The 14888-nt window shown below is 45.5% G+C and overlaps 1 protein-coding gene across 1 annotated transcript; it reads left to right on the forward strand.

The window, feature by feature from the left end:
• The first annotated feature begins 6376 nt into the window (after positions 1 to 6376).
• Positions 6377 to 13622, forward strand: Serpinb1 (serpin family B member 1). Its single transcript, XM_051194478.1, has 6 exons — positions 6377 to 6582; positions 8066 to 8203; positions 9514 to 9631; positions 10896 to 11038; positions 11327 to 11494; positions 13112 to 13622. The coding sequence occupies exons 1-6, from the start codon at positions 6418 to 6420 to the stop codon at positions 13514 to 13516; spliced, it is 1137 nt and encodes a 378-aa protein (XP_051050435.1). The 5' UTR covers positions 6377 to 6417; the 3' UTR covers positions 13517 to 13622.
• The last annotated feature ends 1266 nt before the right edge of the window (positions 13623 to 14888 follow it).

A 14888-nucleotide genomic window follows, 5' to 3' on the forward strand; every position in this document is an offset into this window, starting at 1 on the left:
GGTTAGTGAGCACAAAACCTAAAGATTTAGGAAATTCTCCACCATGTAAAGAAAGGAAGTGCATGCCTAGGAAAGATGATAAAGGGTGTGCTCCGAATTAGCCTTTGATAAAGAGATTAATATGGCAAGAAGCCAGGTGCTATTCATCACTATTGCAAGGAAGAGTGAGTCACAGTCAGCACAGAGATTATTCCAATTGCCGTGCCCGGTACAGACCCTAATACTCAAGCAGAAGAATTTCAAGGGAGGGCCAGAGCACTATGGAGCTTGGGATACCTCAGCTGCTCCTGCATTCCAATGCGGCCCTTCTTGATTCTGCTGTCCTTCAGGAAAGCCTCGTTACTGCGTCAAGGTGTCTCGGGCCAGCCAATTGTGAGGCGGTGCAGTGTGGCACGTTCTTCTGGGTTTCAGGGGATGCTTTTAAGAGGCAGGCCCTAGGAAGAAAGTGGAGGCAGACGCGGACCCTCCACAGAGCAGAGTCTACTGGAGCCAGGGGTTGTTCCACTGTAGAGTCCCCACAAGGAAGATGTTTCACAGATCTGATGCCAGACAGCAGAGCGTTATAAAGTACAGCTGCAGACTCAGCCACAAAATGCTGGACTGGGCTCGTAGAAGCTGCTGCGTGAGCTCCACCTAGTGGTCAAGGGATGGGGTCCTCCAGAGCCCTGGACACCCAGCTACCCTGCCTGCCCTGAGTGCCCCAAGAGGGACCCGGGGAGGTCTGAGTGCTTCTTCTCACACCTCAGACTGTCGTTGGGCTTGTAACGACGGGCTTTGGGTGTTTGTGAAGACTACCACTTCTTTTTCCTCTCCTGTCACTGATTATTCTTTTCTTTCTTTTCTTTTCTTTTCTTTTTTCTCTTCTTTTCTTTTTCTTTTTTTTTTAAAGAAATGTCTGTCCTAAACTGGCCCCATCGTATTTTGAAAGAAAATAGCTTGTTTGATTTCTCAGGCTCACTAACAAGAATATTTTGAATCTCGTATCTGATTTTGGTAATATTAGAGTTAAGTTGGGGACATGGAATAAATATATTTTGTATGAGAAAAGGTCGGAGTCCATTTATGTTATTATAATAAAACATTTGAAGCTGGATAACCTGGATAACCAGGGTTCAAGACTCGGCATCTGACAGTAGCCTTCATCTGGGCAGAGTCCCAAGGAGATGTACCGCATCACGGGGTAAGACTCCGAGATTTCCAGAGCTGTGGAACTAACAGCTAAGGTACAGTGGCAGCCTGGGAAAGTCGGGCACAAGCTGGGGCGTGCACGCCACCTAGTGGTCATGGGAGTGGAATTCTAGTATTCGGTCTGGGGTCACCACCCTGACTGTAATCTTACTTCTCAAAGACCCCACCTCCCAAACACCACACGCGAAGTTTCTTCCTTCGGATACCTCACGATGGCGGTTATGCTCGGGGACACACGCCAACCATATCCTAACTTTAGTAGGCGTGAGTTTGAGGAGACCAAGAGTGGTGGGAGGGACTGATTTGCTTGTTTGTGTTGTTTCTAAATTTCATGTTGAAACTTAATGCTCTTTAAAAAAAAAAAGTCCCTTGTGGGTGGGATTGAGATCCTTAAAAGAGGTATTCCGTGGCCCCTACATAGAGGTCAGAGGACAACTTTTTCAAGTCAGTTCTTCTTCTACCATGTGGGTTCCAAGTTTCAAACTCAAGTCCTTAGTGGTGCTTAGTGGCAAGCACCTTGACTCACTGAGCCATCTCACCATCTTCACGGGCACCACACTGAAAGCAGACAGCAAACCGCTGGCAATTTGACCTTGGACTTCCTAGCTTGCACAGCTGTCCTACAAATTTTTGTCATTTATAATCCTCCCAGTTAAAATAGACAGGCACAACAGAATTCAGTTCCTGAATGGAAATGGTATATTAAAGATTGTGCCCAGATAAGATACCAAGGGACCAACAGGCTCTGCAGGCTAACTTATTACCAGGAACAGGGTGACCTATACTGGATGGTCTGGCTCCTTCTATGGTTTAAGGTCCAGGACTCAGAGGTTATGCCCACTGATGTCGTGTGGGTGCACTGGGCATGGCTGCCATCCGGCCACTCTGTGGCTGTCTTTTGACCTAGATTGGACATAAATAACCTATCCAACAGGCCCTGCATTATTTGGGCCATGCTGGCCACTTCTGCCACCACATCAGGTTACATCTTTGCTGGCTCCCATGCCATTGCCAACAGCCAGGACACTGGTCAGTGTGGCAGCCGAATGAATGGACTGTCCAAGGATCCCTGTGTGAGGACAAGGACCATGGCAACAACTTGTTGCTCAACTGGAATATACACAGGCCGCTTGTGTGGAGGTTGGGAATTCATGGCCACTCTTAAAAGAGCTATGTCATGTGTAAGTTTAGCTCTTCTGGGGGACTTCCTTCACCGGGACCAAGAATCATCCTTCAGTGTTCAAGCAGCATGGCAGTGCACTCCCACCCATGACACAGAATAAATACGCTGTCACCCTCAGATCAACGGGATTATTAAAGGGTGGAGCATGGCCCCAACAGTAACTGAGGATGGGACATCAAATGACCTGCTAGTAGGTAGTAGCATCTGACTAGGGCGCATGGACATTAAACCCGCACTTCCAGCAGAAGAAACTGTCCTGCTGCTGAGGGCCACTGAGCTTGTATGTGGAGGTGGACAGGTCAACTGCCCTACTACCATGCTCTGGTATACCAGTCATTCTTTGACCTCTGCCCCTTTGGAGTGTACATCTTGGGGTGGTCCTCTAGAGCCCCAGATAGGAGCTCTGACTCTGACCTGGCCACAATGAATCCCCTCCATGCCTTCCTTCAATGGGATCCCATGGGTGGACAATGGAAACAAGGGATGCCAAGGTGCTCAGACCCCTCAGTGCCACCAGGGCCACCTGACCATGAAAATGGGTGACATTATCACAGCTGTCAAGTTTGGGCAGAATGTGACTTCCGTTACTGAAATGGACTGATGAGTAAAGTGAATTGAAGGATACATGACTGCTCCAAGTGGATAAACATGGCCAGTAGACTGAACCGGGCCATGGGGGAGGGGGAGCAAGAGAGGGAGGCGAGAGGGAGGGAGCAAGAGGAGGGTCGAAGAGGCAAGAAAACCAAGAGGGCACATGGACAAAAGTGACAGGGTTATATCAGAAAGAGAGCCTGGGGTGGGGAGGGGAGGGGAGGAGGGGGCAGACTGAGAAGAGCTGAGAGAGAGGAGCCACTGGTACTGAGTGAGCCTAGACCAGCATTCCCTTTGGTATGCTAATAGGCACCAGAGTTCGCCCTGTGTCCAGAATTTCTTTGGGACCCAACATAAAGGTCATATTTTTTTCTCCAATTTCAAGTATAAAGACACACACACACACACACGCACGCACGCACGCACGCACGCACACACACACGCACGCACACACGCACACGCGCAAAGTGATTTTGATCCAAATGTGCTGGAGTTAAGTGAGCATAAACAGAAAGTGTCAAGAAAAAAAATTTCAGAGCACTCTTTTCCTTTTCTTTTGGCTTGTGCTGGGAAAGGAACCCAGACAAGTTGAAAGACAAAAAAGTAAAGTTAAAGACCACCCCCCCCACACACACACACACACTTGAAATAAAGGACAGTCTGACCTGGAATTTGCTAACTTCCCCTCACAAGGCCCTGAGATGGCAGCGTACCAAGAATTCACACTGCCCCTCCTTTCCGTGAGTCAGCAGGTGGTGAATAGGGTCCTTAGGAGACAAAGAGATAACTGTACCTCCGGTTTGCCCAGACAAGATTAATTAGCACACCCTAAGGTCTGTTGACCCTAACAGTGAGACCACCCGGCCTCAAAGGGTCAAGTACTCAATGGACAGAGGGTCCCACCCCCTCCCTAAGTTTGTGGGTTTTGCCTTTAAAACACCTGTGCCCAGGGGATGGGGCTTCTCTCTAATCCTGCATGCAGAGGGAGCCCGTTTGTGCGAGTGATTCCTGTTCATTAAAGCCTCTTGCATGTTGCAGCAACTGGACTAGACATTGAGTTCTTGGGAGTACCAACCGAAACTGGGAGACTCCTCCTTCTGAGGGTCTTACAAAGTGCTTTCCTGTGGAGCTGAACCTCCTGCCCTGGATCTTGAATTTCAGTCTTTGGATTTTCACTTTAGTCTGTTTGACTGCAGGCCAGGAGGGGGCTCTCCAGGTTTGTTGGAAATGGCAGTGAAGTTGCCAGATCTGATCAAACCATGGCAACCTAACTATGACAGCTGTAAACTCTATTCTCTTGTTGGTTTTCAGACTGTGCCTCTCTTCTTTGGGGGGGGAGAATGGTATGTGTGTACACTTTTGTGTGTGTGTATACCTGTGTCTGTACACCTGTGTGCTTACACCTGTGTGTGTGTGTATATATGTGTGTACACCTGTGTGTGTGTCTGTACACGTGTGTGTGTGTGTGTGTGTGTGTGTGTGTGTGTGTGTGTGTGTATGCAGGTCCATGATACATGTGCATATTGAAGCCAGAGGTAACATTGTGAGTCTTCCTCTATCATTCTACACCTTATTTTTTGGGACAAGGTCTCCCACTGATCCAGTAATCCCCTGGTTCAACAAGACTAGCTGGCCACTGAGATATTCTTAGGATTCACTTGTCCTACCTGAACTCAGGTTCTCAAGCTTGGGTGGGAAGTGAGTTACCAACTGAGTCATCTCCCCATCCTCCTTTCTCTTTTTCATTAGGAATACATTCCCAGGTCCAACAAACAACAACCCACGGAGTTGGTTTACTAGCAAACAGTAGGACTCTTTCTTGGTCCTTCTGAAGAGAGCCAAGAAGCAGTGAGAATTTCTGGGACATTATTATAGATCCAGACACTTCAAGGGAGAATAGAGTCCTTCAAGGTAATGATGGTCTGTGCAAGTTAATTCTAATTTTAGTTTGATGCAGAGGAGATGTGTTCAAAGTTGAAGTCTAATAGTCAAGAATGTTGGCTTGGGGCTTCTGCAGCCTGGTATGGTCATTGAACTAGTTGTGAGACCTGAAAGGTAGAGCAGTCAAGGTTGTTGTTTGGAACTGGCACTCTGCTACATTAACCAAAGAGATCTCAGCCCCCAACTCCCACCCCCGCCCCAAGAGACTACAAAGATACTTCCACCCCCTTCCACACGCCCACAAAAAGGACTCCTAGAGTTTTACATTGTTTCAGTGTAACACAAAAGGGAATTGTCTGACCTGTAAGAGGTGACATTTATCCTCACGGGCCATTCACACAGCTCAGAAAGAAATAATTTGTTAGGTCTCTTAAGATAGAGAAAGGGCTAGAAGCGAGGAAAATACAGCTCCCTGAGAGTCCGCACAAGCTTCTGGTTTCATTTTTTGCTAGTTAGCAGTCACCCGGGAAGGAGCCTCTCCACCCAGTCCTGGCCTGCCAGGAGGACACTCCCCTTCCGCATACTATAAGGGCTGAAGCTGGCCCTGGGAGCCTCTTACTAGAACTGCAGCAGCTGGAGCCTATAGCAGGTAAGATTCGCGGGTGGCATCGCAGGGAGGTGGCTGGCAGGGAGTAGGCCAGACTTCTCCTTACTGTTCTTTGAAACCTGCCTGCTCCCTGCACAGCATCCTCACCCAAGGAAGTCTCGCTCCTCGGGGGATTCCCAGCCACCCCATGTCTGGGCCAGAGGGAGGGCAATCCCAGTCAGAATTTTCTTTCCCTCGGCTCCCTTTTGGAACTTTGAGCTAAGGGACAATTCCCTGCAGGGAAGCTAAAAGGGGAGCTGGTGAAATCCTAGATCCTCAATAATGAGAACTGGATTTGGCCCTGGCCCGGGCGCTAAGCAACACTGGTGCCCACTGTTTGCAAAGGGGACTGGGGAGATGGGGAGAGTGTTCCTCTTCCCTGACTCCAGGAGAGGGGCTTTCTGAAACTTGCACATCCCACTCCAGCTGAGACTGCAGCCTTGACCTCAGGCACGGAGAACTGAATCCCTAAAATGATATCATTGTTATCTTCACCATGATTTGCTTGTATGCAGACAAGTAGGTCAATGTGATTTTCTGGACTTATTTGCCCAGATGAACAAGGAATTGACTAATGCAGGGAGGAAGGGAGGGAGGGAGAGAGAGAGAGAGAGAGAGAGAGAGAGAGAGAGCTCCAGACAGAAGGCTGTGTAGTGTGGGGACTGTGCCAAGGTCACTGGCCTGGTCCCTCTTCAGACACAGCTGTCTGGAAGGTTAGAATCATAAGACACCCTGGGCCCTGGGCCTGTGTCACTGCTGAAGTCTGGCCCCAGCTTTGTATGCCTGGGGGAATATTCTTGTCCTCCGGACTGGATGGGATGGGAGCCCGGGAGATTTCAAACTGCAGGGTATTAGTGGTGGTTGGAAAAGTTGGTCTTGCTGGTATAGCAGTTGGCAATGCTGACTCCCCTTTGTTACAGCCTTCACCATGGAGCAGCTGAGCACCGCCAACACCCTCTTTGCCTTGGAGCTGTTCCGCTCCCTGAATGAAAACTCCACGGGAAATATCTTCATCTCTCCCTTTAGCATTTCGTCTGCCTTGGCCATGGTCTTTCTGGGGACCAGAGGCAACACTGCAGCCCAGCTCTCTAAGGTTAGTGGAAGCAAAGCTGGCCAGCTCTCACTCCCTGCAAACAGCTGTGCCTCTGAGTGTGTTTTCTAGACCGCGCTGAACTGGGTTCAGTAGTTGCTCAGCCTGCAGTCAGGCTTTTAGAAAAGTCCCCCAAGAACAGTCAGTCGTTCGTTGTCTACCAGCTTTAACTGAGCACAGGGCTCTGTTTCTGTTCAGCCGGGGACACAGAGTGGACAAAGACAACAAAACCTGCAGGCTTGGTGCTCCTTTTCCCAGGAGTGGACCTGACAGCTTTCCACACTGCCCACCTCCGCAGAGCTGGCTGTTTCCTGTCTGCATTTTGCATGGACCGCCTCTACTCATAAATCCTGCCTGTGATAATGTCACCGTTAAGCATGTGTGATGTGGGAACATGCTACAGTAGGCATGGTGGTGGTTGGTAGGGACAAGGCGAAAGACGGCCACCTGTCTATGTTCCCAGGGTTAACCGCCTGACTCTCTCTCCCTGTGGTCTGGTGAAAGGGACCAACACTCCACCACACACACCCCAGCCCTGGTGAAAAGGAACACTCCACCCCACCCTGGGAGACAGCAGGTCACCTTTGCCCCCGTCCTCGAAGATTCCTAGTCTTCCTTAATGGTTGTGGAGGGGACTTCTGCTCTTGGTGTTAGTTGAGAGGGGAATTCTGCCACCTTTGGAAGCCTAGACAAGAGTAGGGAAAGTGTTTCCTAACTCACCTGCCTCTGGCCTCACACCTGCACCTGCCACCTGCATGTGCTTCTCAATGGTCACATCTCCTTGAGTGTGGCAGGTTTTACACGGGCTGACAACTTCAGGAATTAAAAAAAAAAAAAAAAGAATCTCAAGCCTCCCCCTTCCTCCCTCCCCCCCCCCCCCCCCCCCCGTTCACTCTAGTAGGTGTGTCTAAGTAGCAAACCTTGGTGAGTAGCATGGACTGTGGACCCACTGCGCTTTTTGTCCTTTGTGACAGAGTGAGTAACCAGCCCAGGACTCATAAAACCATAAAGGGCCCGTAGATTTGCAACTCATAGATAAGGAATTAAACTCTCACCCGAGTAAACTTAGGGAAGTGAGTTGTGGACTATAGTAAGCTAGACCAAAGAAAAAAGCCTCAATCTGTCTTACCGTTTAGGTCTCACTTACTTCACTGTTTATTTATTTCAGAAGTTTTTTAAAAAACAGAATTGTACATGCCCCAGAATATAAACATGCACATACCATTTAATCTCCTTTTGGGAAAAATATATAAATATTTAGTGTGTAAAAAGTATTTAGAAGCCATGTCTAATGTCATTATTATGTCTCACATAGCCGTACATTTCCTATTCCATTTTGTTTGCTCTTCCAATGACATATTAATAAAACTCTGGGTTGGAGCTAATCAATATTAGGGAAAAAATAATTTGATGGAAGCAGACACCAAGGAATCACTTCATAACTTCAAAATACATGATTGTATAAAGAATGTTTTCTTTACCTTAGACCTTTCACTTCGATGCCGTGGAGGATGTCCATTCAAGGTTTCAAAGCCTGAATGCTGAGGTGGGCAAGCGTGGAGCCTCTCACATTCTGAAACTTGCTAACAGACTGTATGGAGAGAAGACCTACAACTTCCTTCCTGTAAGTACCTAGACTTCACATCTTGAAACTTCCTGAAGTGGCACAGTGATGGGGGATGTCCTTTGGTATGCTGTGAATATCTTTCTCTCTTTGGTTAATTAATAAAGCTGTTTCAGCCAATGGAAGGGCAGGATTTAGCCAGGCAGGAAATCTAAACAGGAATAGAGAAAGGTAGTAGGCAGAGTCAGAGAGAGATACCATGTAGCTACTGAGGAAGCAAGAGACCCGGGCATCACTGGTCAGTCAAGACCATATGCAGACACCAAGATTAGTAGAAATGGGTTAATAATTAAGAGAGAGCTAGACAATAAGAAGCCCAAGCCATTGGCCAAACAGTTTATATTGAATATAAGTTTATAATGAATATATTGATTATATTACTATAATTAATATAAAGTTTATAGTTAATTATTTGGGATTAAATGGCTACAGGACCAGGCAGGACAGAGACTTCTGTCTATAGTACAGGCTTTTCCCAGGACGGCCATATCTTAGGTTCATAAAAACAACAGAGAATGCATGCAGAGCTTTCATCTCATAATCTTTCTATGAGACCCTTCCTCCATGCTTTATTAAAACAAGAGCAGGGCTGAGAGGATGGCTCAGTGGGTAAGAGAGCTTCCTGTGCAAGGATGAGAACTTGAGTTTAGATGCCAGCACCCATGAAAGATGCCAGACATGGCCTCATATTCTCCTGGAATCCCAGAACCTCGAGGAATGGAGTTAGGATGGTCACGGCCTTGCAGACCACCACCCTAGCCAGGTTCAGGGAGAGACCTTGTTTCGAGGGACTAAGGCAGAGAGTAAGAGCAGGGCACCTGATACCCTTCTCTGGCCTCCATAAATGCGTAGGTATGCACACCCATATACACATATCCACACACATACATCACACACACACACACACACACACACACACACACACACACACACACACACACATGCACACACACAAAGCAAAAGCAGATCTGAAAAGCCACTTGAAATTTAATTAACATTTGCTGGTTTGTGAAATGTTGATGTAGGATTCAAAAAGGAGTTAGTGACCTTTGTATTAACACCACAAATGTTAAATAAAGGGCTGCACTGACCATTACTGCAGGTATACTGCAGTATAACCTTAAAAAATGGTTGGGACAGTAAATTTAGTGTTGTGCATTTTTTCAACCCAACAGAAAAGTATAAAGGTTAGGTTTTAATTAAACTTCTTAATTATTTTTTATGACTTCTTATCTTTGGGAGATTTTAGAAAACTTCTGCAGGGAATAGAAGCTATTCATGGCACTTTCTTTCTTTTAAAAAAAAAATAGGAGTTCTTGGATTCAACTCAGAAAATGTATGGGGCTGACTTGGCCTCCGTGGATTTTCAGCATGCCTCTGACGATGCAAGGAAAGCCATAAACCAGTGGGTCAAAGGTCAAACCGAAGGTGAGAAGCTGAGCAGCTCTGGCTTCCCTTGCTGTTGCTCATAATTGACAGACACAATTGGCTTATGGAGAGAAAAGGCTGATTTTGCCTCATGGTTTTGGCAGTTCCCGTCTATAACCGATTGGCCCTATTGATTTGGTCCTACGGTAACACAGTGCCTGTGGTGACCGGCAGAGGAGGCCCATTCACCTCACTGGTGAATAAAAAGGAGGAGGGAGAGGCCAGTGTATTATCATCACTTTCAACAGCTGCATCCCTCCAAAGTAGGTTTGATGATGAAGACCTACAGTCCCTGCACTTGGGAGACTGAAGCAGGAGGATTGCTTAGAGTACAAATGGCAAGGCCCTGTCTCAAAATAAAAACCACATCCCCCAGTGACCTAAATAATCCTACCTTTTCAAGGTTTTGCTGCCTTCCGGTGCTTTATGGACCAGAGACCAAACGTTTAGGACGTGGACATTTGGGGAACCTTCTGAACCACAGCAGAGCCATTGTGCAGAGTCTTACTCCCCCTCTGGGCTATCACTTGCTTCTCTTCCTTTCTCCCTCCCTCAACTTCCCAAATCCTGACCTACGTGCGCTGACACTCAGGTCCCATTCTCTTGTATAAGGGACAACTTCAGATGTCAGAATTTTGTGAGTGAGAAATGCAGACACGATTTAATGGAACCAGTTGAGTACTTATGGGTTCTCCTAAACTACATTGTAAAGTAAAAACCAACATTGCAATGCAGAATAAAATTAATAAAAATGCCTCCCACAAAGTGTTTAGTGCTGGTATTGGAAGAGACAGGTTACAGTCAGAACATTCTTGGCCAGCATCTTTTCCAGTAACTGGTGTAGTGTGTGACTCACCCTCTGGGCTCAGTTCAGCTCTGTGATGGCTGAGTCAGCACGCAGGGGATCATGTCAGCTCCCACCCAGCAGTGTGCCAGGCTGTGAGGAGAGTGACTTCTGCTTCAGTAGATTTATCCATTGCATAAGTCTTACCTCTTGGATGTTCGTTAAAAGTCCTCTTCTACTTAGCAGATTTGAAGACATAATTTTCCAGTGAACAGAAACATTTCCACTAAGACATTTTGTTTGTTTTCTGTTAAAAAAAATCATTTGCAAGATAACGACTATTTGTTTAACACAAAATAAAGTGTGAAGCCTATATCTGAATTACATTCCAGAGCTAATAAATTACTGGTTCAATTTTGGAATTCCAATGTGGAGGTTTAAAAAAAAAAAAAAAACCAAAAACTGACTTTATCATTTCAGGGAAAATTCCAGAACTGTTGGCTGAGGGTGTTGTTGACAGCATGACCAAACTTGTGTTAGTGAATGCCATCTACTTCAAGGGACTGTGGAAGGAGAAATTCAGGAAAGAGGACACAACCAATGCTCCCTTCCGACTCAATAAGGTCAGGTGACATTGCCTTCCTGGGCTGCTCTTGGTGTGTGTGTGTGTGTGTGTGTGTGTGTGTGTGTGAGTGCCAGGGATATACCACAAAGCCTCCCCTAGTAAGCCAGGCTGCTACCACTGAGAACTCTACCCCAAGACCCCAAATTCCTCCCTCCTCTGAAAGACAAAAGGGAATAATTTGAGTGATTTTTTTTCTTTTCTTTCTTTCTTTCTTTCTTTCTTTCTTTTTTTTTTTTTTTTTTTTTTTTTTTTTTTTTTTTTTTTTTTTTTTTTTGTAACCATTCAGAAAGACACCAAAACAGTAAAGATGATGTATCAAAAGGAAAAATTTCCATTCGGCTACATTGAGGATCTGAAGTGCAAGGTGCTGGAGATGCCTTACCAGGGTGAAGAACTTAGCATGGTCATCCTGCTGCCGCAAGACATCGAGGATGAGTCCACGGGTCTTAAGAAGGTACCTGGTTCTCAGCATCAGGACTTGTGTTTCCTTTCACTGTACTGCACTTACGCTTCCCGTGTGCACGTGCACCATATGGGCTAGCTGTGCATCCAGTCTTTATGGGAAATCCCTTGCCAGGACGCCGCCATTTTTGTTAATGTAGTCCATCAGAGTTACCCTTTTGAGGCCTCCCTCATGCTTATACAGTTATTGGTGTTATTATTATTACTTATTATTTGAAGTGCTCAAGTGCCTTGTGCTAAGTAAGTGTTCTGTCACCAAACCATACTCCCAGCCCAGAAGCCTACAGTTTAAATGTTCAGAATATCTGCTGCTTTCAGTGAGCATCGCGATAGAAGCATCTAAGGATGCGGAGGGAAATGTAGCTGTGATGAGTGGCCCCTCACAGAAAGTCTCTCAAAGTATCTTTTAAGAAAGAAGCGATTTACATCTTTGGGGATGTCTCCTGAAAGGACTAGAAGTAGACACAATTGTGAAGATTACAGTTTTTCCTCAGAAATCCTGGGCCACTATGTGGCTTAGCTCTTGTTCCTTTCCACCCTGCACTTGCAATCAGAAAGGACCCTGCTATCGTTCTCATGTACAGATTAGGGACTGAAACGAATGTAGTCTTTTTGTCAGTTGTATCTTCTTTGTTGATATTTATTTTATTACAAAATGAGGCTCTAATCTCAAGAAAGACATTTCTGCTATCCATAAGATAAATGGTTCTGTTCTTGCCCAGTAGTGGAACAATAATATTTGATATTTACATGGTACTTACTATGTGTCAAACTCTTCACATACATCAATTTACTCAATGGTCACAACAGTGCTGAAAAGTTGGTGCCATTAGTACCCTTATTCTATGTATCTGTTCTACCCTACTCTACTCCACTCCATGGACAAGGTCTTGCTGTGTAACCTAGATGGGCCTTAAGCTCACTGCCTTCTGTTAGTGGCTCCCAAATGCTGGCATTGCAGGCTGTGTGCCCCATGCCAGCCATTTGCCCTTGTTTGAAATGAACTAAGACCTATACATCTTGTTCCTTTATTATTAGAGATTCCTTGTTATTAGAGATTATTTCAACTATTGTGGAGTTTATAGATCACTACAACTTTAGGAGGTTTCAGAATAAACAGGAGAAACTTCTAAAATTTCCCTTGTACCATTTAAGCAAGTATGATAGTAAAAGCTGTGATGGCCTATCAAAGTGATTCAGTGTGTTAGGGGTTTAGGAAATCCCAAGTGGATGGAGGAATGGATAGATGGGTGGGTTAGATGAGGAGAAGGGAAGAATACAATAAATGAAAGGAGTGAGTGAAGGAGAGAGAGATGCGTAGGTGGGTGGATGATGAATGGAGAGAAGGATGGATAAGCAGATGAGTAGGAGGGTGAATGAGTGGATGACAGCAGACATGTGTTAAATGTCTTTGTATTTAGACCCTCAAGGACCTAGAAAATAGTTATTGTATTCCATCAACTGATAGATAAAAATGAAATCTAAGTAGACTCTATTTGAGCAGAAAGCATGAAAGAAGCCATATGAACAGCAATTGTGAATCCATTCACTTAAATAGCGCCTCATTACAGTAACAAATTAACTTCTTTCTGCCTTACATTGATTCTAGATCGAGGAGCAATTAACTTTGGAAAAACTTCGGGAATGGACCAAGCACGAGAACTTGGAAAACATTGATGTCCATGTCAAATTGCCCAGATTCAAGCTGGAGGAGAGCTACATCCTCAACTCCAACCTTGGCAGCCTGGGAGTGCAGGATCTCTTTAGCAGTAGCAAGGCTGATCTGTCTGGCATGTCAGGATCCAGAGATCTTTTCATATCAAAAATTATCCACAAGTCCTTTGTGGAAGTGAATGAGGAGGGAACAGAGGCCGCCGCCGCCACAGGAGGCATTGCTACATTCGCCATGTTGATGCCTGAGGAAGAATTCACGGTGGACCATCCATTCCTTTTCTTCATTCGGCACAATCCCACAGCTAACGTGCTCTTCCTTGGCAGAGTTTGTTCCCCATAGAAGAGACTTTTAAGGTACAAGGCAGAGCTTAGAGTTTATTCCCTGAGATTTTAATGATGATAATTTTCATTTGTCCTTGCCAATAAAACTTCTGCTCAGAAACCAACCTTTAGTTTTCTTTGTACATTTAACCCCATTGGCTTTTTATTTCCATGTCTTTCGGCGTGAGTGTCTAATTTGTTTTTTAACATTGACAATATTCTAATGGTTGCTGAGTGCAACACATCTATTTATTCTTTTGAATAAATCAGATGTATAGATTCTTGACCATGAAGTAACCTATGGAATTGACATACTCTCCTGACAGGCATGAGAATGGAGAAGGTATGCCTTTTTTTCAAAGAGAATTGTTTCTCAGGCTAGAATTAGATTAATGAGAGGGAGAGGGGGAGGGAGAGAGATGGAGAGAGAGGGAAGGAGAGAGAGAGAGAGAATGAGAACCAATAAGTAATTAATGAATCCCAAATAGCAATTACTATCTAGTTTACCTTATGCTTTGTGATATGAAACCAGAAGCACTCCTTTGGATGGGGCTTGAGATGCTGCATTTTGTTCTTCCATAGACTCTTGATTCATTAGACTCTGCAAGCCAGATGATGCCCATTCTATTCTCTCTCTCTCTCTCTCTCTCTCTCTCTCTCTCTCTCTCTCTCTCTCTCTCTCTCTCTGTGGGTGTGTGTGTGTGTGTGTGTGTGTGTGTGTGTGTGTGTGTGTGTGTGTGTGTGTGTGGTTCCAGGCAAATTTAAGGCTCCATTCACAAGGGCAATTGGTGAGTGAGGACAATTGGTAGTGATGACTCCGTAGCTTAAAAACAAAACTGTAACATCACCAGGAAGCTTTTCAGTCTCTTCTCCCGACTCCCCCACTCAAATACTATCGCCTACCATACTCCAGGTTCTTCTAGACTTAGGAGAAAAGAAAAGCAGTGGACGTTGCCTCTAGTTCTGCCTTTTGGGCTGTTTCCTTTAGTTTGGAACTGGAATGTTCCCCCCAAAGACCCATGCATTAATAGCTTTGTCCTCAATGTAGCGTTACTGGGAAATGATGAAACTTTTCAGAGGTCGGAACCTCAAGGAAAATCTTCAGATCATAGTGGGCTGTGTCCCGGGGGGGGGGGATTACAGACTCCGTTTCCTTACTGCCTGCTCCATGTCTTTGCCATGTGGCTTTCCCACCAAGACCATGTCATCATAGACAAGAGTTTGAGACTGAGACCAAGTCATCCTTTGCTCTGTATAGACTGCTTATCTAAGGTACTCATCATGGTAATGGGAAGCTAACACACTCCTCTAGCAAAACCCACTGTTTTCATTCTAAGTACTTCTCATCATACAGAAGTGTAATTTCTAAGCAATTCTGGGCAAATTCTTTT

The sequence above is a fragment of the Phodopus roborovskii genome, unplaced genomic scaffold (assembly GCF_943737965.1).
Source record: "Phodopus roborovskii unplaced genomic scaffold, PHOROB, whole genome shotgun sequence".
NCBI lineage: Eukaryota > Metazoa > Chordata > Mammalia > Rodentia > Cricetidae > Phodopus > Phodopus roborovskii.

Excerpts from the sequence above, each read along its gene's own strand:
- Serpinb1 (XM_051194478.1), top strand. The coding sequence starts at position 6,418 with ATGGAGCAGCTGAGCACCGCCAACACCCTCTTTGCCTTGGAGCTGTTC. Across the intron at positions 6,583-8,065 it reads CTGCAGCCCAGCTCTCTAAG|ACCTTTCACTTCGATGCCGT; the intron begins GTTAGTGGAAGC and ends TCTTTACCTTAG. Across the intron at positions 8,204-9,513 it reads AGACCTACAACTTCCTTCCT|GAGTTCTTGGATTCAACTCA; the intron begins GTAAGTACCTAG and ends AAAAAAAAATAG.